This window comes from Tripterygium wilfordii, chromosome 12 (genome assembly GCF_013401445.1).
Source record: "Tripterygium wilfordii isolate XIE 37 chromosome 12, ASM1340144v1, whole genome shotgun sequence".
Taxonomy (NCBI): domain Eukaryota; kingdom Viridiplantae; phylum Streptophyta; class Magnoliopsida; order Celastrales; family Celastraceae; genus Tripterygium; species Tripterygium wilfordii.
This window is the reverse complement of record NC_052243.1, coordinates 842,831-864,821: the sequence shown is the minus strand read 5'-3', so window position 1 is coordinate 864,821 and position 21,991 is coordinate 842,831. Positions and strand designations below refer to the sequence as shown.

At 39.6% G+C, this 21,991-nt stretch overlaps 6 protein-coding genes across 7 annotated transcripts; 2 read left to right on the top strand and 4 right to left on the bottom strand.

Moving 5' to 3' along the window:
- Positions 1-1,572: 1,572 nt before the first annotated feature.
- On the top strand, positions 1,573-2,221 carry LOC120010697 (ethylene-responsive transcription factor ERF098-like). The gene has a single exon (XM_038861488.1). It carries the CDS (start codon positions 1,630-1,632, stop codon positions 2,053-2,055), a length of 426 nt encoding a protein of 141 aa, XP_038717416.1. The 5' UTR covers positions 1,573-1,629; the 3' UTR covers positions 2,056-2,221.
- Positions 2,222-4,154: 1,933 nt separating this feature from the next.
- On the bottom strand, positions 4,155-5,560 carry LOC120010696 (ethylene-responsive transcription factor ERF098-like). The gene has a single exon (XM_038861487.1). It carries the CDS (start codon positions 4,890-4,892, stop codon positions 4,449-4,451), a length of 444 nt encoding a protein of 147 aa, XP_038717415.1. The 5' UTR covers positions 4,893-5,560; the 3' UTR covers positions 4,155-4,448.
- A 787-nt stretch (positions 5,561-6,347) lies between these two features.
- On the bottom strand, positions 6,348-8,760 carry LOC120010694 (dehydrodolichyl diphosphate synthase CPT3-like). Of its 2 annotated transcripts, XM_038861485.1 has the most exons (3): positions 8,526-8,760; positions 8,362-8,452; positions 6,348-7,546 (listed from the first exon to the last, which is right to left on the bottom strand). In XM_038861485.1, the coding sequence occupies exon 3, from the start codon at positions 7,502-7,504 to the stop codon at positions 6,632-6,634; it is 873 nt and encodes a 290-aa protein (XP_038717413.1). In that variant the 5' UTR covers positions 7,505-7,546; positions 8,362-8,452; positions 8,526-8,760; the 3' UTR covers positions 6,348-6,631. The 2 variants fall into 2 exon arrangements, with proteins under 2 accessions (XP_038717413.1, XP_038717414.1); XM_038861486.1 differs by lacking the exon at positions 8,362-8,452.
- Positions 8,761-9,394: 634 nt separating this feature from the next.
- Positions 9,395-10,828, top strand: LOC120010693 (RING-H2 finger protein ATL16-like). The gene has a single exon (XM_038861484.1). It carries the CDS (start codon positions 9,605-9,607, stop codon positions 10,652-10,654), a length of 1,050 nt encoding a protein of 349 aa, XP_038717412.1. The 5' UTR covers positions 9,395-9,604; the 3' UTR covers positions 10,655-10,828.
- Positions 10,829-11,522: 694 nt separating this feature from the next.
- On the bottom strand, positions 11,523-14,734 carry LOC120010692 (protein KINESIN LIGHT CHAIN-RELATED 1-like). The gene is made up of 2 exons (XM_038861483.1): positions 12,938-14,734; positions 11,523-12,068 (listed from the first exon to the last, which is right to left on the bottom strand). The coding sequence occupies exons 1-2, from the start codon at positions 14,608-14,610 to the stop codon at positions 11,870-11,872; spliced, it is 1,872 nt and encodes a 623-aa protein (XP_038717411.1). The 5' UTR covers positions 14,611-14,734; the 3' UTR covers positions 11,523-11,869.
- Positions 14,735-15,152: 418 nt separating this feature from the next.
- Positions 15,153-21,821, bottom strand: LOC120010879 (autophagy-related protein 9-like). The gene is made up of 10 exons (XM_038861784.1): positions 21,471-21,821; positions 19,903-20,545; positions 19,451-19,771; positions 18,833-19,055; positions 18,384-18,563; positions 18,062-18,268; positions 17,686-17,763; positions 17,481-17,551; positions 17,261-17,371; positions 15,153-16,305 (listed from the first exon to the last, which is right to left on the bottom strand). Exons 2-10 carry the CDS (start codon positions 20,478-20,480, stop codon positions 15,468-15,470), a joined length of 2,607 nt encoding a protein of 868 aa, XP_038717712.1. The 5' UTR covers positions 20,481-20,545; positions 21,471-21,821; the 3' UTR covers positions 15,153-15,467.
- Positions 21,822-21,991: the final 170 nt, after the last annotated feature.

Genomic DNA, 21,991 nt, shown 5'->3' with positions numbered 1-21,991 from the left:
GCTTGCGGCATTAATCCATGGAAGAACTTTTATGGAAGTTTCACGAAAGTTTCCTTAAAATATCAAGTGTGTATACACATATATGTATGTGTGTGACCCACTTGAGTAATAGTCTACTGATGAATTTCTATGTGACCAAATAGTATAAGGGCTAGGAAGGTCTTGAATTCGATCACGAGGGGCAAATACATTTGCGGCCACATATTAGGTTTTGACTTAAATTATCATGTCATCAAATCTGAACTTCTATACATTCTCGGGTATGACGTTAGATCCGAGTTTAGGCCCATATAAAATGTTTAAACTATACGTGTGTGTGATATTATATTCTAGTAATTAACTTCTATGACAAATTAGAGGTAATTGGGACCTATTTGTCGCTTATATAAGAAGAAAAACTCAAAATAGTAGGTTCTATCATCGATAGTCAGTTTCAAAAAGGCCCAGGGGCCTTAATTGCAGGTTTAAAGAATATAAAAGCCCAAACATTGGTGGAAAAAAGAGAAAGTAAGCGGGCCAAACTTAGCCTGTTTGTGGCCCAAATAACAGATGGGCCTAGAAGCGTTGTGCTAGGCCGGCCTTGGAATTTTCTAGACCAAAGCCTAGCAAGCCCATCTTATGTGGCGAATGGCAATACGTTGCTGTTTGGGCAATTACAGCACTGGGCACTTTGATTGATGGCGGGAGAAGAGAGGACCAATGTAATCGAGTGGGGCTGCAGATGGAGGATTTTAGCTTGTATAGGTTGAAGAAATTTTCACTGGCCCGTGGGCCGTGGCTCACACGAAGCTCAGCGCCCAACCCTGTGAATGGGCGGGCTTGGACCATCACATTAAGGCCGTGGCCTATGTATGGGCTTGAAAAAAAAATTTAACGTCGAGAATGCGGTTAAGTGGTTAACTGCATTGCATGAGAGTAGAAACAACTCTTGATAGCTTAAATTTCGCTCACCACTATGGTGCGGTGATACCGTGGGCCAATTTTTTTGTGTGGTTCAAGAGAATCAAGTCAAAAGCGTCACCGATTACTCAAAAATAATAGTGGCGGCCAGACAAAACACTTGTTGCATTGGACACACTACAAAGTGGGGTAATTATTACAAAATCAAATGATGAAATTCATATAAACGAACTTTCTTAACAACTACGTAGAATTAAAGCATAAAATGTAGTCATGCACAAAGACCAGACTATAGTCAGAGTCTCAGACAACAGCTAGCCGCCAGAATCCAATCCAATACAGGGCCATTAATATTGTTGTGGAACACTGTCAGCATCCACCATACATTGCACATTTTACTTCTACTTTTGTCTAAATCCTCTGAACACATAATAGAATGGTATTTTTGGTCAATTCAGGGGATAAAATACAAAAACACTGGCACAATCAAATTTTGTTCTTGTACCAATTAAGTGTATTTGTCATTCAAGGTAGTTTCCTAGCAAGAACATTCCAATTCAAACCGTCAGACAAGACTCTACTTTTATGTTGACCCAACTCACAAACATGTATATTGTATACATTAATTTATAGATATATGTATATATATATGTTGCCTCCATATTTTGAAATCAAGAGATAGACGTTATTAAAACTTGGCTGCTGTTCTGCTCTCTGAAACAAAATCAAATGGAGTCGTCACAGGGGAAAGGTAAGGACAATGGAGCCCGGTACCGGGGGATTCGAAGGAGGCCGTGGGGGAAGTTTGCAGCGGAGATTCGTGATCCGACAAGGCAAGGGACGAGGCTGTGGCTCGGAACATTTGATACAGCTGAGGAGGCGGCGAGGGCTTATGACCAGGCGGCTTTTGCTTTCCGGGGACATTTAGCGATCCTTAATTTCCCCAATGAATACCAACACCAAAGTAGAAGCTCTAATTCCTCTGCTTCTGGTGCTGGTAATTCAATCAATGTTGTTGCTGGTGGGAACAGATTAGGTAATGATGAAGGGGGTTCAAGTGGTGGAACAACACAAGGGGAAGTCATAGAGTTTGAATGCCTGGATAGTAAGTTGTTAGAGGAGCTTCTTGGATCACAAGAAACTAGACATGAATAAATCAACAACTCATGAATTACTTATTTTGAATTTTGTCTTTATGTTTTTTTTTTTTTATTAATTCATTTCATTTCAATTGTTTGTCATTAGCAAATAATATGGGGGCTTGCGTGTTCATTGTCCCTGATGAATACCCGCCACATGGGATCGGGGCCCAAGTCTAGCATTACAAGTTTGGGTCTAACTCTCTATTGAAAACCCAGGTTGACAATAGGAGGTTTGTCTTTCCTTAGGGCAAATGCAATGGAAAAGTGTTATTGGGCCAACAAAGATGTTGTCTTTTGCTGATGTGGTTGTATTGTAAAATGTGTTTTGCTTATGTGGCTGTATTGAGATAAGTGTTTTGCTAATGTGGATATATTGATATTTGATGTTTTGGTGTAGTTTTGTTGTGGATAATATAGAGGAATGAAATGTTGTTGGCCTCCATGTTGGGTGGGAAGAGAAATTGTATAGAAATTTATGTTTTGTTGATGTGATTATATTGGAATATGTGTTTTGTTGATGTGGCTGTATAAAAATACGTGTTTGACTTGACTTTTTGTGTAATAGAGGTGGGACCGGGCCAACAAAAATGTTGGCCCAGCAAATAAAAAACCATTGCATTTGCCCTAAAGCTAGACTCCAAACCCACCATCTTCCGATATAGGATTCTTATCAATCCTCCCCCCTTGGGAGCATGCACGTCCTCGTGCATGGCCCTGACTATACCATTTTGGCATACGGCCCACTTACCGCCCCAAGCCTTGCGAGACAGGGTCACATAGCCTTGCCAGGTCCAGTGGATCTAGGGTTTTCCAGTTTATAAGCTAGACTCCAAACCCATTATCTTCCGATGTGGGATTCTTATCAATCCTCCCCCCCTTGGGAGCATGCACGACCTCGTGCATGGCCCTGACTGTACCATTTCGGCATACGACCCACTTACCGCCCCAAGCCTTGTGAGACAGGGTCACATAGCCTTGTCAGGTCCAGTGGATCTAGAGTTTTCCCAATTACTTTTAACGACCTTTTTCTTTCTCTTTTTTTTAACGACATTTTTCTCTTTTCCAACCCGGCCACAATGGACATGGCCCACTGTCTACTAACCCAACTCCACAAAGGAATGGGCTTTGGGATAGGCCGCCTACAATAGTGCCAACCCATGGGCTTGCACGCAGGCGCGTGCGCTCTCAATGAAAGCACCAATGATGAATACCTGTCACACGGGATTGGGGCCCAAGTCTAGCATTACAAGTTTGGGTCTAACTCTCTATTGAAAACCCAGGTTGACAATAGGAGGTTTGTCCTCTCTTATAAGCTAGACTCCAAACCCACCATTTTCCGATGTGGGATTCTCATCAGTCCCATGGCCTCCTCCTTCTTAGTCCTCTGTTTCTCCTCTATGTTCTCATTAGGGGTCACAATTTGGCCCGCAGGCCAAAGCCTGGCTCAATCCAAAATTAGATCGGGCCTGGGCCCAGCCCAACATCTCAGGCCAATTTCGACCCGGTCCAAGCCTGACTAGGCAGCATACATTATTTATATATATATATACATACATACATATACAGACAGTGCAATGTACATATATATATGTGTGTGTATCTATATATATAGAGAGAGAAATTCTCACATAAGGGTTTAATGTAATGGTGTATGATAAGAGTTTATGTTTATACCATTGATTTGAAACATGTGAGACCCAAAACAGTGGATTCCACTTGTCATCTCATTCATCCATATTTTTAAAATGTAACCCTTATTTTATACCCTTACATTATATCCTTATGTGAGAAATCTATATACATATTACACATGCACATATATAATACATTTCCCTAAAAAAATACATATATAAATATTATATAGTGAAAAGTCAGGCCCAACCCAGCCCGAGGCCCGGGCTGGGCTTAGGCCTCATTTTGAGAGTAGGGCCTGGCCGGACCTCATATTTCCAGACCAGCCCCGATGCCGACCCTAGTTCTCATCGATGAAGTTTGCAAAATTCGTCACTATCTTGACGTCAATTTACCAAATAAGTCATTCAACAGAAAGGAAAGGTATCAAGGTTGTATCAGGTCTTGAAGAACCAACAATTAAGCTTAAGTAACATGTACAATATAATTTACAGTAGCCATCAACATGACATACATAAGGTTTTTATAGTTGTTTTTGTTTTTGAGTTGGTAGTGAATATAGTGATCTCATATGGCCTTCGTATGCAGAATGCATCATCATAGACGGGGGGTCATTGACGGGAGAGAGCCACAAATAATATTGGAAGGGACCAATAAGCAGGCTGAAAGGTATATAATTGTTATACAAAACAACACTGAAAAGTTTAAAAATATAATATTATTTCCTGTTACTTTCCTCGAGTAAAATATGCCCAAGGGAGATGATGGAAGGCTTCACTGCTTCTTGATTTCACTCTCCTCGAAACCAAGAAGCTCCTCCAACACCTCGTTGTCCAAGCATTCAAACTCAATCACCTCTTTATCATGCGCACGTCCACTTTCCCCAGGAAACACAGTGGATGAAGACGAAGATGAAGAATATGACATTGATGATGAGCCAGAGGAGGGGGAGGAGGAGGAGGGAGCGAGGGCAGAATAAGCATTTGTTAACAAAGGATATTCTTCAGGGAAGTTGAGAACGGCCATGGTACCCCTCATTGCGTAAGCTGCTCTATCATAAGCTCGAGCGGCATCTTGAGCTGTCTTGAAAGTCCCCAACCACAAGCGAGGAGCTCCAGGCCGCGTTGAGTCACGAATCTCGGCTGCATATTTTCCCCATGGCCTCTTCCTTACTCCCCTGTATCGAACTTCTCCTCTCTGTCGATCACCTGAGTCCATAGAGTCCAGTCAGTAAGTTATGGATTCTCACTTCACCACAGCATTTATACCAGTCACATAATGCAATTCATAGGGGACCAGAGATTCTCCATTCGAGTATCTTAATATATAGCCTAGTTCAGGTTGGTTGTGAGGTCATCTTGATAACGTGTGTCCAACTCGTCACCATTTTGATGTCAGTTACAGAGTACGCTAAAGGCAGGCATTTAAGCAAAAGTATATCTAATGAGGTTGATGGGGGCAAACTATAATATGCTAATCCTATATAAAAACATGATTTAATGGAGGGAGCTTGTTTTTTATGGTTCTTTTGGTTTTGAGTTGGTAGTGACGTACATGGCTTTCGTATATAAGATGGGTCATGGGTCATTCATCATAGCCAAGCTAAAGATTTGCTTAGGTAACTTGATGAGATCAGTCATGATGCAGAAAGACATAAATAACGGTAGGAAGGGCCAAAAGCATTAGACAACTTGTAAAGAAAAAATCTTCCAGCAATCTCATACATATTTACCTTCCATAAGTAGATAAAAATCAGAAGAAATAAAGATATCACAGCTTCTCCAGAGAACGCAGGACGCACAAAATTCAGCATGAAGCCAATATGGAACTTAATAATGTTCTCAATTATTACAGTAACAATAGTAAGAAAAATCGTAGTGATGAAATATTACCAACCTGTTATTGTCCAAACAAGAAAGGAAACAAAATCTCAGGCACCTTGTAGTCACAAACAGCATTTTCCACAACTCATTGAAATCAAATATTAACCCTTGTTCGTGATTGTAAAGAGTGACAGAATGGTCTGCCAGACATGACGGCTCCTATGAAATTCAAATACCTGCAACTACATGAGCTACAGAAATGGAGAAACTATTCAAACACCAACAACATTGTTTAAAACAGTATGCTTTAATAGCATGATGTGGCAAAACAAAGTCGGATGCTATTGTCATTGCATGATTTAAAACTGCAAGGCATATGTACTTATGTAGACAGTCACAGAGAAGAAGATTTGGTTACATATGAGACTATTGTAGTAAAATGTAAGAAAATGCACTCTCATTTTGATCAAGATATGAAAATTCCAGATTAAAGTTTGAAGGGAAAAACTTTTAACAACGAAAATAATTGAGGGAGAGAAGTGTACACAATACCTTATTCATTGTCCAGACAACCCAGCTGAGGATGAATAAAAAGGTTTCCACCATGAGAAGTTGATCAAGAACTTGATGTTTCACATTTGTAGAAGCCACAAGAATGTCACACAATTTTGTCCATCTTCGTGCAACTCAAAGACGAGCATTGGCAGTTTTCTAGTAACATAATAGGCTACAGAGGGTATACTGACCAATTCCAACAATTGGAATTATCATATTTTTGGCATACTTGATGCTATTACACATTTAATGATACTCAAATAAATGGATCCAGACAAAAAAATATATATAGACATATATAGACAGAAAATTATTAAAATACTTATATGCTCTAATCAGGCCATCTTTCAATACAACATGAATGTAACAATTGCATTCATAAATTTATAACAAAAACTTGCCGTTGATTAAATTACATCCTACTCTCTTGAGGGAATACCCTTATAATGCACTCAACTGATGTAAGCAATGCCAGGTATGCCAACCAGCAAGGACAGCAAAAAAAAATTCCCTGCCCAGGTTGGAGACTGCTAATGAAAAAAACAAGGTTCTAGATCAAGCAACAAGAAACCACTAGGTTCATGATCGTTTCTTTCTTTTGTCTATATAAAATTGGTTTCGCTGAAAATTCAAGATTGCCCATAGAAAATGGCGGAAACCAAACTCTGGCCAAAGCACTGAAGGAGAATACAAGTAACAGTGTGCACTTTGCCAAAGAAGAAAATTGCTCAAGCGAGTCTCACCAGAAGTGCGAATTATGATATCAGGTTCAGGTGCAAATGCCATATGCATATTCTTCTCAATATCTGTAACCTTTATAAGTTGTTCCCTTTCATCCTGCTCACTCCCTGCAAGTTTAGTTAAACCATAGGCTGCTCCACTTGCAATTAACACACTAATTTCATCCCATTTTCCTTCACATGCCTTTTGAACACCATGCAGAATCTCATTGGTGGAAGTGTAGGCCACGCAAATTGACAAAATTGCTTTGGAGTTCTTGGCAGTGGCAAGCATAGCCCTCTCAGCTGCAAACCTCACAGGTTCTGTCAAGAGTTTAAGGTTGCCTATGAAGTAAACTCTAACTCCATAGCGATTGACGATGCTCTCTTTCTCAATTAACCTCTCAATCTTTTCTTGCATCAAATCCATCAGCGACTGAACTTCTTCAGGACTTCGTTTGAAATTATCAATGCTAAATGCATAAATAGTTACATATCTCACGCCCAACTCATAGCAATACTTGAGCATGGATGTAAGAGCCAGGAACCCAATCCTGTGGCCAGCTCCTCCATCTAAATTTTGTTTCTTAGCATATCTCCGATTTCCATCCATAATGAAAGCAATGTGAGTAGGTACAGGACCAACAGAGAGGATATAAAAAAGACATTTTCGCAGAAAAGCAACAAAATTGCTGAAGAACTGACTGGCGGTACCACCACTAAATTCCTCCATTGAAAGCCTTGTATAACTGTAAGATTCCTTGAACCACTTGATCTGTCAATATTAAATGAGTCATAAGTTGACAATATTGAAATGAAATTATGCATCAGCTGACAATATTGAAATAAAGTTTAAGTTGTCAACCAATATAGATTTGCAAAATACCTATCAATGAAACACGATTACTGGCAAAGGAAGCTAACGACATTTCCAGTCCAATGTGTTTGATCAAGAAAAAATTGAGAAGATATTTTCAAAATTAGAACATTTTCTGGGCATTAGTTGGAACCATGTAACCATATTGTAATTTAAATCAAAAGATGAGGACAGATAATGGACTCAATACCTTTATTGCCGTGCTGAACAATTTCCATACCCTTTGCATTTGGTCCAAAATAATTGGCAAATGATATTATTATACTCTAGGAAGCACAGACACGGACACCGGACATGGGACACGACACTCACTTAGACAAGGGAATTTCAAATTTTGCAAGACATATACGGCAAAGACACGCATACATATATATATATATATATATATATATATTAGAAATTAACAAAAACATATACTTGTCTATTTTCTCAATACTACCATAAACTCCAAACACAATCAATAAAGATCCTAAAAATTTTTTGTTGCTTTTTACACTACACCCCTGAGTCCTTGACTAGTATTTTAAATACAAATCTGAATGAAAAGTACCAGTCAGAGCATGAAATCCCAAATATTCATTAAAAAAACTGTCGTATATCTCTCTCGTTACATAGGACTAACATCACTATGAACCCAATTAGCCAAAACTAGTTTATGAGGATTATCAAATTCAACACTTGCATTAAAAAATAAAGAAGTTTTTCAAGTACACCTGAGGCTCAAAATATTGGCAGCCTTGATGTCTAGGTGGATAATTCTACTCTGAAAACCCTCGTGAAGATGTAACAAACCTTCTGCTGTCCCTGAATACAAACATATTTACACATACAGTTTTTTGATAAAAACAAAGGAAGAAAAAGAATTCGTTTAACTTACCGTCTGCACTGCAGTAGGCACTGGGAACTGGAAAGAGATGGCAACGCATGCAGATCACAATCGGAAATAACAATCGAAGGAAGAAATTGCGAGAAGAAACCGATACAGTAGAGCGAGAAATCGATTCACGGCCGCCTGCCTTCTCCGTCGCAAGTCGCAACTTTTTTTCTTTTTTTGGGGTTTTCGACTGAGGTCCATGAAATTTTCCCCAACCCATTTTTGAATGGGCTCTACAGACCTGCTCCTAGTTGTCTTAGAGTCGTTCAGGATTGGGCCAGGTCTGTGTAGCCCATAAGATCTTATTTTCCCCTTAATAAGTGAAATCCATGTCCCTTTAATAGGAAACTGCTGCGTCAGTGTCCGAAAAGTGTTTGACACAGGAACGTCGTCGTTTTACAGGTGTCTGTGTTTCTTAGATTCTACGATGTACTAATAGGAAGTGTAACTTGATACTCTTTATTACTCTCATGAAGAGGTTGTTTTCGGAAATTGAATATGTGACTTCTTAGTTTTACCGTTGTAACTCGGTCATGGCCCATATAAATAATGAAGCAATTAAATTTAAACAGGGACATAATCCAAATAGAGAATGAAACCGAAAATTAGTTTATGGAAGATTTTAGCAACATAATGATTGACCTTATATGATGACTGATGCACATTAGAGAGGCCTGTTAATTATTTGGTTTTTGGAAGAACTTCCAAACAAGCCAGAGTTTTTATGGCTTATTCTCTAAGTTATGTGGATTGCTTCTTCTTTTTGATTTACTGGTCCCATCCTTTTATTTTATGATATGGATAAATGAATAGCGTCTACTGTGTGGCCGCCGCATAATGCAGTATCTCTACCTTTGAGCCAGAATGGTGAGTCTGGGGACCTGCTTAGTCTCCTCTTGAGGTGAACATGTAATAATTATAAATCAATACATATAGTCATGTACACCAACTCTTTCAAGCTCTCTTCAGTGTCAACATTGATGTCTTTTGGTCCACATGGTCCATGCCATCTTTCATACCCTTTTTCTAGCTCTATGTTCATGTCAATTTAAACACAATCTCTGCCTGTAACTGTCTGTCTTATGGCACCAAATGACACACACTTTCATGGAGGCCTGGGATTCCATGCTCTTTCATCTACCAAAAACCAGGAAAACCCCTCCAATCAGCATTCATCGCCTACATCCGAGCAAGCTTTTCCAGTGTTAGTCATTGTTGTATTAAGCATCCTGGGCACAGCTTTCTTGTTTGTTGCATTTGTGGTCAAATACTGCTCTAACTGGCACCAAGTTAATCCACTAAGGTGGTTTTCATTGTGGAGAGCTAGAGATGATGAAGAACCCTTTATAGCTCTCTCTCCAACAATGTGGAACCACGGGCTTGACGATTCGGAGATTCGGGAAATCCCAACTGCCCAGTTCAGTAGCAGAAAAGAAGGTGAACACAGAAGCATATATGGGTGTGTGGTCTGTTTGGCTGAGTTTCAAGAACAAGATATGCTAAGAGTTCTTCCAAGTTGTAGTCATGCATTTCATTTAGCTTGCATTGACATATGGCTTCAGAGCAATGGCAATTGCCCCCTATGCAGAACAAGCATTTCAGGTACAAGTCGGAATCCGGTTGATCATATCATTGCACCAAGCTCTTCACCTCAAGATTCTCAGCCACTTACAGAGAGTCTCATGGGTGGTGATGAAGATTTTGTGGTGATTGAACTGGGAGGAGAACATGCTGGCATTCAGTTACCTCAAAGGCAGCAAATACAAGACATTCCAAGTGAAGTTCCAGAGCAGCCAACAAGGCAATTGCCAGCGAAAATGGAGCATAAGCGTGGGTGCCTGAAACCCAGTATTCACCATCGAGTGTCGATTTTAGGAGACGAGTGCATTGATACAAGAAAGAAAGACAATGAGTTCTCTATCAGCCCGATCAGGAGATCATTTTCACTGGATTCAGCAGCAGATCAACAGCTTTACTTAACAGTTCAAACTGTCATTCAACAAAGCAGGCATCTTAGCAATAATTGTAGCCCTGAAGAAAGTAGTAACAGAATCAGAAGATCGTTTTTTCCATTTGTTCATGGCAGAGGGTCTAGAAATGCAGTTCTTCCCGTCGAACTAGATAGAATTTGAGTTTCAAAGTATGGGAATTTGTTTTTTTTTTTTAATTTATTGGTTTGGAGTTTATGTTTTCTGGAATCTTTAGAAGGACATTGAATAGTTCAATAGTCCAAGATGAGTGTAGAGTGACTTTGGATTGTAATCATAGATAGTCATAGAAGATGAAGGTGTTGATTGAATGAAGGCATGGACATACAAATCATTGCTTAAACCACTGAGGGCGTGCAGACTTGCCTTTTCTTTTGTGGTCTTCTCCTCTTCATGAGTGAGGATGATTGCTTTTGCTCATCTTTTATCTACAGCTTCACCAACAGAGAGGAATAGATTAAGAGGAATGGAATAGAAGAATAAGGGACCCAAATAGAAAAAGAAAAAATAGAGGGCAGAAAGAATGATGTTGCCTAAGATTGAACATGCTAAAAATATTTCTCACCATGTTTTCTGCCACAGAGAATCGGGTTTCTCCGTTCTCCATAGAAGCCCTGTATCTGAAACAAGAGCAGATGAGACTAAGAGAGACAGTAGAACATATCCAACAGATGATGGTAAAGCTCTACAGATACCATTGACATAGTTAAAGCTCAGGCTGGGGGAAGGGAATACTAACAAGTGAACACAATAGCAACCTTCTGGAATTCTTAACACTGCTGTCCGCATCATTTTTAGCATCAATCATCACTTAATTATCTGAGAAATACATTGAGAGGAGCAAAGGGGATGGCAAAGTGAAAATATCAACTAAAGCATTCAGAAAACAACTTTCCTATTCATGGTATGACCAACACAACTCCTTTTGGAATTCAAGAACAAAAATATTTCATCAGCAAATATTGAAAGTATATTAAAGGCATGAGTAACGCAGACTCCAGTGGGGTGGGGATAAAGAGGCAAGGAAGAGCAAGATGCCTCAAGTATAGTCATCAATACTGAATAATTGCAAAAACCATTTTGGCATCCTCCCCTGGAATCTTATTGAGTATTTTGGATTTTAGGTTAGTAGTTATACAAATATAGTACAAAGAATCAAAAACACCCGATGGTGCAAAAAAGAAAACAGAAAAAGGCTCACACCTAAGTGTAAAAGAGCACAAAAGTAAATTATGACCAACAAAAGGGCTATGCAGAGAAAGTGAGCATAGAATTGCGCCAAATGATGGAGCTAGATTGCTCTATACGGAAAGTCTACCCCATGGAGCTTGTTCGCTCATGGTTGATTGCAACATCAGGTCATGAGCTTTTGACAGATAGACTAGTGTGGGGCAAAGGTAAGGCCTTAGTTGGAAGCTGGTTCATGGATGTCCGACCGGCTGTTCTCTTTAACTGTTCAAGAATTCGACGAGCTTCCATAAGTTCATCTCGTGCACCTGGTCCATGGCTTTCCCACGCATAAACTACTCGTTGCTGGAATTCAACTGCAAGTGTGTAGCTGCAAGATCCAAGAAATTATATTAAACCAAACAGTTCTGCAGCAAAACAACAGTCAACGATCTCATTTTAATTTTAATGCAGAGTACAGCCAAATTCCTGGCCACGATGGAAAAACAAATGCATACACGATGTTTACGTCAATGCTAAAGAGCTGAACAAGCAATTATAGCAGTTCAAATATCCTAAACAGTATATCTCAGAATCAACCCAAGAAAGTTTACGCTGGAAATGCATTTAACAAAAGAGAACCAAAGCAGGGAGAAAGGAAAGGTAACTGAATGAACCAAGAATCTTTTCAAAATATCCCCTCTATTCAACTTATTTAGGAGGAAGCGTGTGAAGACCCCTTCCTTAACAATGTTCTCCTTAGGTACTGACCAGGTTCTCCCCTGTAAGATTAGGATGTCAAGAATGACATCAAGAATTAAAATTAACCCATCCCAAGATGGCATTGGCAGCAACGTTTGTAATTGAGAAATGATTTAGCACAGCAAGCATGATTGTTGAGAAGACATCAATTTTTCTTCTCTTCTCATTTTAAACCCTTTTTATCCATATGATATTTTATTGTTAGAGACGCTTATGAAAATAGGTCAAGACAAGGCCTGGAAAACACTAGAACATGCTTCACAAATTTCTTTAATTCAATATATCCAAGAAATTATTCTTTATCCAGAAAACCGCATGCACCTAAAAACCTATTGCTAGAAACCCCACCATAAAGCTTGTTGGAGTGAACTAAACCCTCAGACATGCTTTGAATAAATCAAGCTTGTCTGTGATCCATGGACCATAAGTCAATCAAACAGCACTAGAGAAGAGAAAAAGGCCAGAAATTGGAGCACTAGAGAAAAGAAAATTGCTTACCTTCCCATTGCACCATATGCTTTTGAGAGGTTCTGGCATGCCTCAATGGAATCTGCATGATGGGGACCAAGTGTGACATCCATAATGTCCTTTGCCACAGCAAACACTTGTGCAGCTGATTGTGGTCTATCTAATTCCAAATAAGCTGCACCCAAATTGTTGTAAATATACCCCACTGCAAAATGCTTGGAACCAAAGCTCTCTTTCAACCTTTCTGCAGCACTTTCCAAGTAAGGAATTGCCTGTTGCACCTTACCTGTCAACAGGAGTAACCATCCTATCCTAGCAGAAACGCTTCCTTCAGAGTGTTGTTCTTGGGGGAGTTTCTCGAGTAGAGCCAATGTTCTTTTCAACAGCACAATTGCAGTCTCAAACTCATTCATAGTTTCATATTGCATCGATATTTCTGAGTAGGCCTCTGCAACCTCAACTGGAGAGACTGTTTCTTTTTTGCCAAGAATCCCACAAGCAATCTCCAAACACTTCTTGGAGTCTCCAAACTTTTCTTGATTACACAAAGCTTTTGCCATAGTAATAAAAACCAAAGCTCGAGTCTCACTCTCTTGCTCAGTTTGTTGAACAACATCCTTCAAGGTATTAATTGCCTCCTCATACTTTCCCAATGCAATTTGCATATTGGCGGCATCTATCTCTGCGCAAAGCACATCAGAACCGAGACCCCAATTCTTCAAAACCTTCTTTGATAACTCATTCTGCTCCAATGCCTTCTGGTGTTCCTCCAACCCAGTATATATGACCCCAAGAAGTCTCCTATCACGTGCAACCTCCACTGAGTTTTGGCCCAGTGCATTCTTATGTATCTCCAATGCTTTTGAAGCATATAGCAATGCTTCTTTAAAATTCAAGACGTTAACAAATGCTTCTGCCAAATCCCTATTTGCTACACCTAACTCCTTGCTATCATCTTCCAACATTGTATTCTTAATTTCCAAGCATTTCTTAAGATTTTCCAGAGCCTCCTCTCTTCTTCCCATAGCTGTCTTCACATTGGCCAATTCAAGCTGCACTGCATGCAGCACTGGCTTAATATCCTCAGCAGCACTAGAACCCTCTGCTTCTAATCTGCCTAGCATTCTATTGGCCCTATTTAGATACCCCAAGCAATCATTGAACCTTTTTAAACTATAATTCCCAGAACCCATCAATTGCAAAGTCATGGCAATAAGTAGAGAAGGTTTACTATCATCTGTATCCAGAGCCTTCAGTGCTCTAAAGGCAAAAGAAAGAGTCTTTTCAGGGTCCTCACCTTCTTGGTCAAGCTTGAGTCCAACTTTCAAGGCAGATAAACCAAGTTCCGACTCATTAAAAGAAGACTCCATGTTCTTGAAAGCCTTGAGCATCTCCTCAGCCGTCTTCGCAGACTCAAAGGCTTCTTCAAGTTCAGACTTTTCCTTGATTTTCCGCTGCCTAGATGAGATTTGAGGCTGTTTCTCAACAAGGGTGTTAATGCTTCGATATGGGTATGATTGGTACCCGTGGAGCTCGATGAGTAAGCCATGGCTTCTCGTCCGGGGCTTGAGATGGGTTGGTGAGTGAAGTGAATGAAAGGAAGAAGAGGGGTCGAAATTGTAGTTTCTGGTGGAGGATAGCCCAAACGATCGGGGTTTGTGGCGAGTGAGGCTTGAGAGGAAGGAAAATGAAGCTCTTTTCATGGTGGGATTTCTGTGATTCTGTAAAACCTCGCAAAACCCTTGAGAGATGCTTGGCTTCTCTGTTCACGGAGAACGGTTTAGGCTCAGCGGGCTATAACAGAGCTTTACGTGGTCGGGGATCTTAACTTGTCGGATCATAATCCGAACACCCTAATCAAACATTCATATTTTTACCGGAAAAGGCCCAGCGCTCTTTTTTTTACCGAAAAAACCTTAATCCAACAGCTACTTTGTGATCCCTGCATCAGTTTTAAACCCAAGATGACCACTCCGTATGCACAATGAACCACCAATTTAGTCTTGGGTCGAAGCCCAATGTGCAAGTAAAATTGGACCGAGGTTAGAATAGGATTCTTAACCCTATCAGAAAGCAAACCCGTGCCATTGACCTATGAAATCCAAAAAACCCTAAGAAATTACGTCCCACTGGCTTGACTACATGACCTGAGAGACGAGGGATCTTTCACCTCTAAATCCGATGATACAACCACTAAACTAATATGAAGTTGTTCAAACATCCTTCTTTTTTTGGACTTTCAAAAGAACACAGAAGAACATCAATCAAGAGAGTTAAACAGATCCAGATATATACAAACAGATTTGAGAATTGGAATGAAATCTGATCAATGGATAGGAATTGTTTTTTACACTTTCAGAAGGCTGCTTCCAATGATATTCTGTAAGGTAGGCCATCAAGTTGAGGCCTACAGAGAACCTAACTTCACAATGAATTTATATACATCAAAGAATATAGTTTCCTCCTTGCCAAGTAAAACAAGGCATGTTCCAGCCATGGAAACCCGTTTGCATTCATACATCTGAAGACGCGAGCCCCTAAGCAATAAAGAGATAATTGGTCACTCAAAGCGTGAGGGATCCCGGTATATGGTTGGAGTTTCAGGAGGTCTGCTATAGACATCATCAAATGGAAGACTAATATCACCACCCGCCTCGAGGTCAAGGCCGTCCATGCAAGTCCGTGATAACCTGTATGAACTCCCCCAGTCCAAGATTTGATCATGCTCCTCTAAGCTTCTATCAGAAAGTTTATCACTATGCTTATCAGAAGTGTACCGGTTGAAGTCAGGAGGCTCAAGAAAACTTGCTCGGGGATGTCCACCAACTGGGCCACTTCTAGCCCACCAATGGCTTTTAGTAGGTTGTCCTACATTGCCAGAATCATGATGCTGAAGTATGCTCTCGCGGAACAAAGGGCCCGATGTAGAAGCCCCCATATGGGATTCTGATCGATCTCCATTATGGTGACCCCAGTAATCTTCATAATTTCTGTGGCCTTGTGTCATGTTCGGTGGCGTCCAATAATCTCCAGGATGTTCCCCAGGGACTTCGGTTTGTTCCCTCAGAGGATCTCTACTATAATTTGTCGACTGATGAGGCCGAGAGGTGTAATACCAATCGAGAAGGTAGGGGTGATTCTTTTGATCTGCATCAATTAGCCACAAAGATCCCAACTGATAGCCAGTTCTGGGAATATACTGGGGCATTTCCCTTGAAAATGTGCTGTTTCTGTCCCCACGATCTCTCAAGTGAGGGCTTCCTCGCCATGTTCTAGGAGGGGAATATAAATGTCTCATCCCCAGTCCTTGCAACTTCTGCTCCCTGAATGTTCGAAGATTTAACAAGAATTGCTTTCCCTGGATGTTTGTTTCCCATGAAGGATAGGTTGTTTGAAAACTGCAACCATAATTGAATTATCATAAAATGAGACAAGGAACCACGCGAAATAATTTCAATAACATAAAGCTTTCTTCCAATGCTTCACCCAATTTTCAAGACAGGAAACAAATAGAGGGGGAACAAACACAAATTCCAGAAAAATACATCCTGTCCCATATTTTTAAAGTCTAGTCGGGTCTCCATCCCAACTCTGTGGAAAACGCGGAATAAATACATTTTAAGTGCACATGGAGCAAATAGACATGAATATGGACAAAATTCCCAAAACAATACCAGAGAAGCCAAACGAATGATGTGATTGAACAATTTATGGGCGGTATATCCATATATGAGCCCGAAAAATATTATATCAAAGATGAATTGAACTACATGAATAAGTAAACCTCCCTGGGGAACAGACCCTAGTTCAGGTGGTAACGTTGCCACCTCCTAGTCCACAAGAACAGGGGATCAAAACTTATAGTTCACATCCCCACCAAGAAGGTTTACATTACAAAAAAAAATTGAAAAATTAAACTGAACATATTCAATCTTGGGCTGTGCCAGGTTCCAGTAGATTAAACCTATTCCTAGCACATATTTTGATTTGGTCAAAGCCGTGCGGCAAGCTCCGCCATCATATGTGCCAAAATCCCATATTGTACCTATTATTTCTAACTGGACCAGATGACCAGGGAAGGAGGTCCATCCCATGCCCGAGCCAACAGAACCACTATACAAGGGATCCAAACAGTTTTTACTGACAAAGACCAACTGTGCCTAATATGTGCAATGTGTCTCAATCAAGTTTAGCCTTTCTACTCAGCAGTGCCCGAGAGCACATTAACTCCTAGTGAAAGGATACCTTATAAACATATGAGAAGTAGCTCAAGCTTCTGATAAGAAGTACAATAATATAGTTTGTCATGAAAATCAAGAAATTGATTCAGAAAGTTGATAGCTGTAGTCATACCTCAAGAATGATTTCTCCATCTTTCCCTGGGAACTCCTCTGGTTTCGTGGTGTATGAGATGGAGAACCATAATTGCTATTTCCATGGTTTCGAAAATCAAAGGCACTAAAACTGATAAAATATAAGTGACAGAAATGAATTCCATGAGTGTTGAGAAAAAGAATATATAGGCAATAATTGTTAAATCTCCAGACGAAGGACCAAAATTGGACGAACTAACCTGCAAACATGACCAACACCTTCAATATCCACTGTAAAATCCGCAATGAATTGCAATATGTCATCCACCCGCTGGAAAATAAATATAGAATACATAGTTCAAAAAAAGTCATTGAATTGGAAAATCAGTGCCTCTCAAAAACATGGCGCAAAAGTAGAGATGATATAGGAAAGATATCTGCTCAGTCAGTGAGATGAAAGAAAACCTTAGGGACCACAAACAGAAGCAAGAGTGGAGTAAGGAAAATTGAAGCCATCTCCTCGAGCAACATCATTCCAGTATACTGCATCATATAGAAAATTGAAAGAATCATCATCCACCAAATACTAAAATTTAAAGCAAGTTGGTGCAGTTTTCAGTTCAACACTGTCAACTGACAAAAACTACGAGCATTTTTTGTGGGGAGGGGAAGGAATGCGACATTTAGAGCATATTAGCCAATTCAAACAGGGACATGGCCAGACAACAATCTAAGACTCCGAGGACCTGAGCACACCGAAGTAGTAACTTGAGAATTTGTTACATTAAAACATCCTAGTAGTTCTATAGCAAATGTGAGACTGATTCTTCAGCAGGATTACCTGAAACAGAGTCTCAAACTCTATCCTGACCATTTCAGTATTTTCTTTCCCACGCCATTTTTTTGGCATATAATGTGTATGCTGGACCACCATTGACATTGCACCTTCTGGATCAAGGACCAGAATCTCATCCATAACTGCAGCCCGGCTGATTGCAGTTATAGTTCCAAAAACAGCAGCATACCAAAGCAAGTTGCGACCAAATAGCTGCACATTTTGTAATCAAAACCACCCCAAAAATATTTAAAAAGATCCAGATAACAATAAGAACAACAGTCATCAACAATATACTAAGAAAAGAGTAGAATCAAGTAGACATTACATGGCCTTCTAGCAGAGATTCCTCCAGAAATGCAATGATGAGCAAAATAGCAGCGAAGCCACCAGACACGAAAGAGATAAACTTGGCAATTATTGATATGATAGGAGAAGGGAATTGCTTAAGATAATCAATAGCATGCACAACACTGTTGTTGATCCGGTGCTTGAACAAATGGTCAACCTGTAACCAAGAAGTGGTTTTCAGGGAATCATGCGTGAGGAAACAAAGAGTACCATATACATCTGACATCCTCATGTAATAGCCAACGAACAGAGAGTATTAAAGTAAGGCTCTGCAGTTAACTTAAACATCCTACATTTCAACTTTTGCACAAAATGGAGACTCTTGACAGTTGACAGTCGATCCCACATTGATTTTACACCAGAAAGAGAAAGAAAAAGAAAAAAAAAGGCATTTGAAATAATACAAGTATAAGTGATGTAATATACCTCATTGAATTCTCTAAAAGTCCACTTTGCCAAGTTCGACCATCTTCGGGATGATGCCGTACTTGGATGATTATAGAATTGTTCAGCATGCCGCAAGAAAAGATACACCAGCATGAATATAACAAGAAATGGAGAAAGTAGTAGCATTGCAAGGCCAACTACCATAAGCCTTTTCTTTAATGTTTTAGGATTAGAAACGAAGTCCCTTCTGACACAAAAGTTTCTGAAGAAAGATGGAAGACTAGTCAGAAAATGATAATATATCCAACAAACAATCTAATGATCAAGCCATCCAATGAAAATTAATGAGAAACAAGAAAGAAAAAAAGCAGTAAAAAGGGCTGGTGCCATGTTCTTAGGATTTATGTTATCAACACAAATAATATACACATGAATAAACAACAAAATTTAAAGTTCTCCCATCAAAAATTTCATGACATGAATTTATTAACTAATCAACAAAATACCATCCCACTTTGTTTTGAATAGACCATTTAAAAAACCCATTGCTGCTATTCCACTCAATCAATAGCAATCTATCACAAAAATATCAGACATATATGCAAAATTGGAAAAATTCATCTATGGAGAAATATATTCAAGAAACAGTTAGCATACCGATCAAACATGCTCTGTAGGATGCACCAATTTAAGGTCCACTCAAGGATTTTTGTTAGTATTAGGCGATACTGTTTTCCATTAGAACCACATCTGATGGTCGGACCAATCCCTGGGACCCACTGAGAGAATGGGAAAGCAAGCACCCCTTTGTTCAGCATCCCAATCAAGTAGTTCTCCTTCCGCATCAAGCGCATCACGATGTCATGTGTAGAAAGATCCTTCACCACACAGAGCTGTTGTGTGCTTTGTAACTGAACAACCTTTTCAAGAATTGTTGCCCATGGCATGGTTTGAATTTCATTGTCCGTAACATGCAAACTGAAAAAAAAAGATGATAAGCTTATTTGTTGGATTTATATCAAACTTGTCAATAAAACAAGAGGGTTTCACGTCAAATCCAAAACTTATGCTTTGATGATGCTTTTAGAGAAGATCGAATTTAGACTCACCTGTTGTAATAGAAGTGACGGATTCCTAGAGTGACCTTTAACTGAGCAAAAAACCTTAAAAAACAGAAGATCCAATAAATGGAAAATAACCCCAAATATACAACAATAATGGTCTTGGAAAGTGTTAGAGGGGTTAGTGGGTGTTGATGAAGAGCTTCTTTAGCAAGATCACAAGGCTTAGTTCCAGATTCGATTGCATCCAAGCCACACTTTGCATTACGAAGACCATTCCAATCAACAAATAGTAAGAAAAATCCGGAGAAACAAATAGTGAAACCCAGGCTCAGCAGCTCAACTATCCACTTTATGATAATGCACCAAAGCCCTTTCTCACAGTAGTAGCTGTATATCCTTTCAAAAAACAAGTCCAAATCAGCAATCGGTTCCACTTTCAAGCTCTCACCATTAAGAAGCCCAGAAGGGCTCTCACTTCTGGGACTTGGCACCCTTCCATAATCAGACAACTCAATCTCAGGAGGCACATCCTGAAGCAATCCTGTCCTCAAAGATGATTCACCACTCCATTTCCATTTGAAAATGTTGAGAGCAATAGAATCCCTTTTGCCACTGAACATCATTCAGAAACAATTTCAGCATGCAAAAACAACCAGTCCATTCCCCAGTCGTCTGTTAAATTAAGATTCTGTGAGAACAATGAAACAATAACCCCTTCTGTCAGCATTTATTCACAAAGATCACATACAATAAAGAGTAAGAGAGAAACAATAATAATCAGAACCTGAAGACTGCCACAACCCCCACCCACCAGCCCCAACAGAAAATAAATAACCAAAGTAAATAAATAAAGTTGTTTAAGTTGCATGAACTTCAGCTTCTTTTAGCTAAACAGTTTGGCTTTCAAAACACAGAAAAATATTTTTATTCTTTTGGAATACAAAAGAAGACAAAACATAAATCCAGCACATCCAATTATTAACCTTAAAAAAAATGAAGCTTGTCTTCAAAGTTTACAGTCTGATGCATATTGAAACTAGCTTCACCTATTTTAGTTTTTCCCTCATGCAAATCATCCAGCAAGTACCTGTCCATTCCTCACATCCAGTCCTAGAGTTAATCAATTCTATTTCAGCACCGATATACTCTAAACAGTTAGTGCAAGCGAAGCAATGCCAGAGTTTGGAAGTTCAAAAAAATGCCAACGTAATCAAGACCGCACCAAGTTAAGGTTAAGAAGCCAATACATCTTTTTGGACACGTAATCAGCCCGTCATAGTTAGTCAACACAAAACTTCTAAATATGGCAGGATAAATTTTCAAGAAAGAATAAAAACTGGATCTTTCTCCCAGCAGAGTTCAGCATAATCAGAAGGGATAGATAAAAAGTTATTGACCTACCCAAGACTGATAAAACACCTTGCCACAAACAAAAAGATCATATTTTTGGCGAGTTTGAAGTCAGTTTCAAATGTTGATACTAATCAGAATACAGAAAGATATTGCAAACATCCCCGAAAACTTCCTTCTCTCAGAAGGGGAAAAAAATGTGGTACAATATCACGCCAAAAAATCCAAAAATTCAGTGCATAAGCGACAGAAGACGAAATTACCTGCTGCCCACCAACGAATAGCTCCGATTAAGCGAACAGACAATCAAACGCAGGTAACGAACTGTGAAATTAAATGGTACCCAGTAAAATTTATATCACCCAGAATCCGAAACAAAAGGATATGGATCAAGAAGTTGAAGAAAGGATTGATTGCAGAGAAAACCCAGAAAAGAGAGGGGTTTTGTTGCGTGGAAGAAAAGAAGATTTTTGCGAGAATTATTTTGATTAATATTTTGATTGTCTTGTGCGATTGATCAGAAGGAGACGTGGAGGTGAATACTTCGTTCTTTATATTCCTTGGGTAGAAGAAGAACCTCGCACACTTCACCTCGTAATCGGAATTATGCCAGCCGGCTGGGTTTTGGCGACTCCTCTCCTCCGTCGAAAACTTGGATTTTGGACTTGGGCTTTAATTGGGCTGGGCCTTCTTCACCGCCCCAGTAAATTATGAGGCCCAGATGCAACCAAGCCCGGAATAAGAGTGTAACCTTACGTTGAAGCAGTATTACCTTAACCCGTTT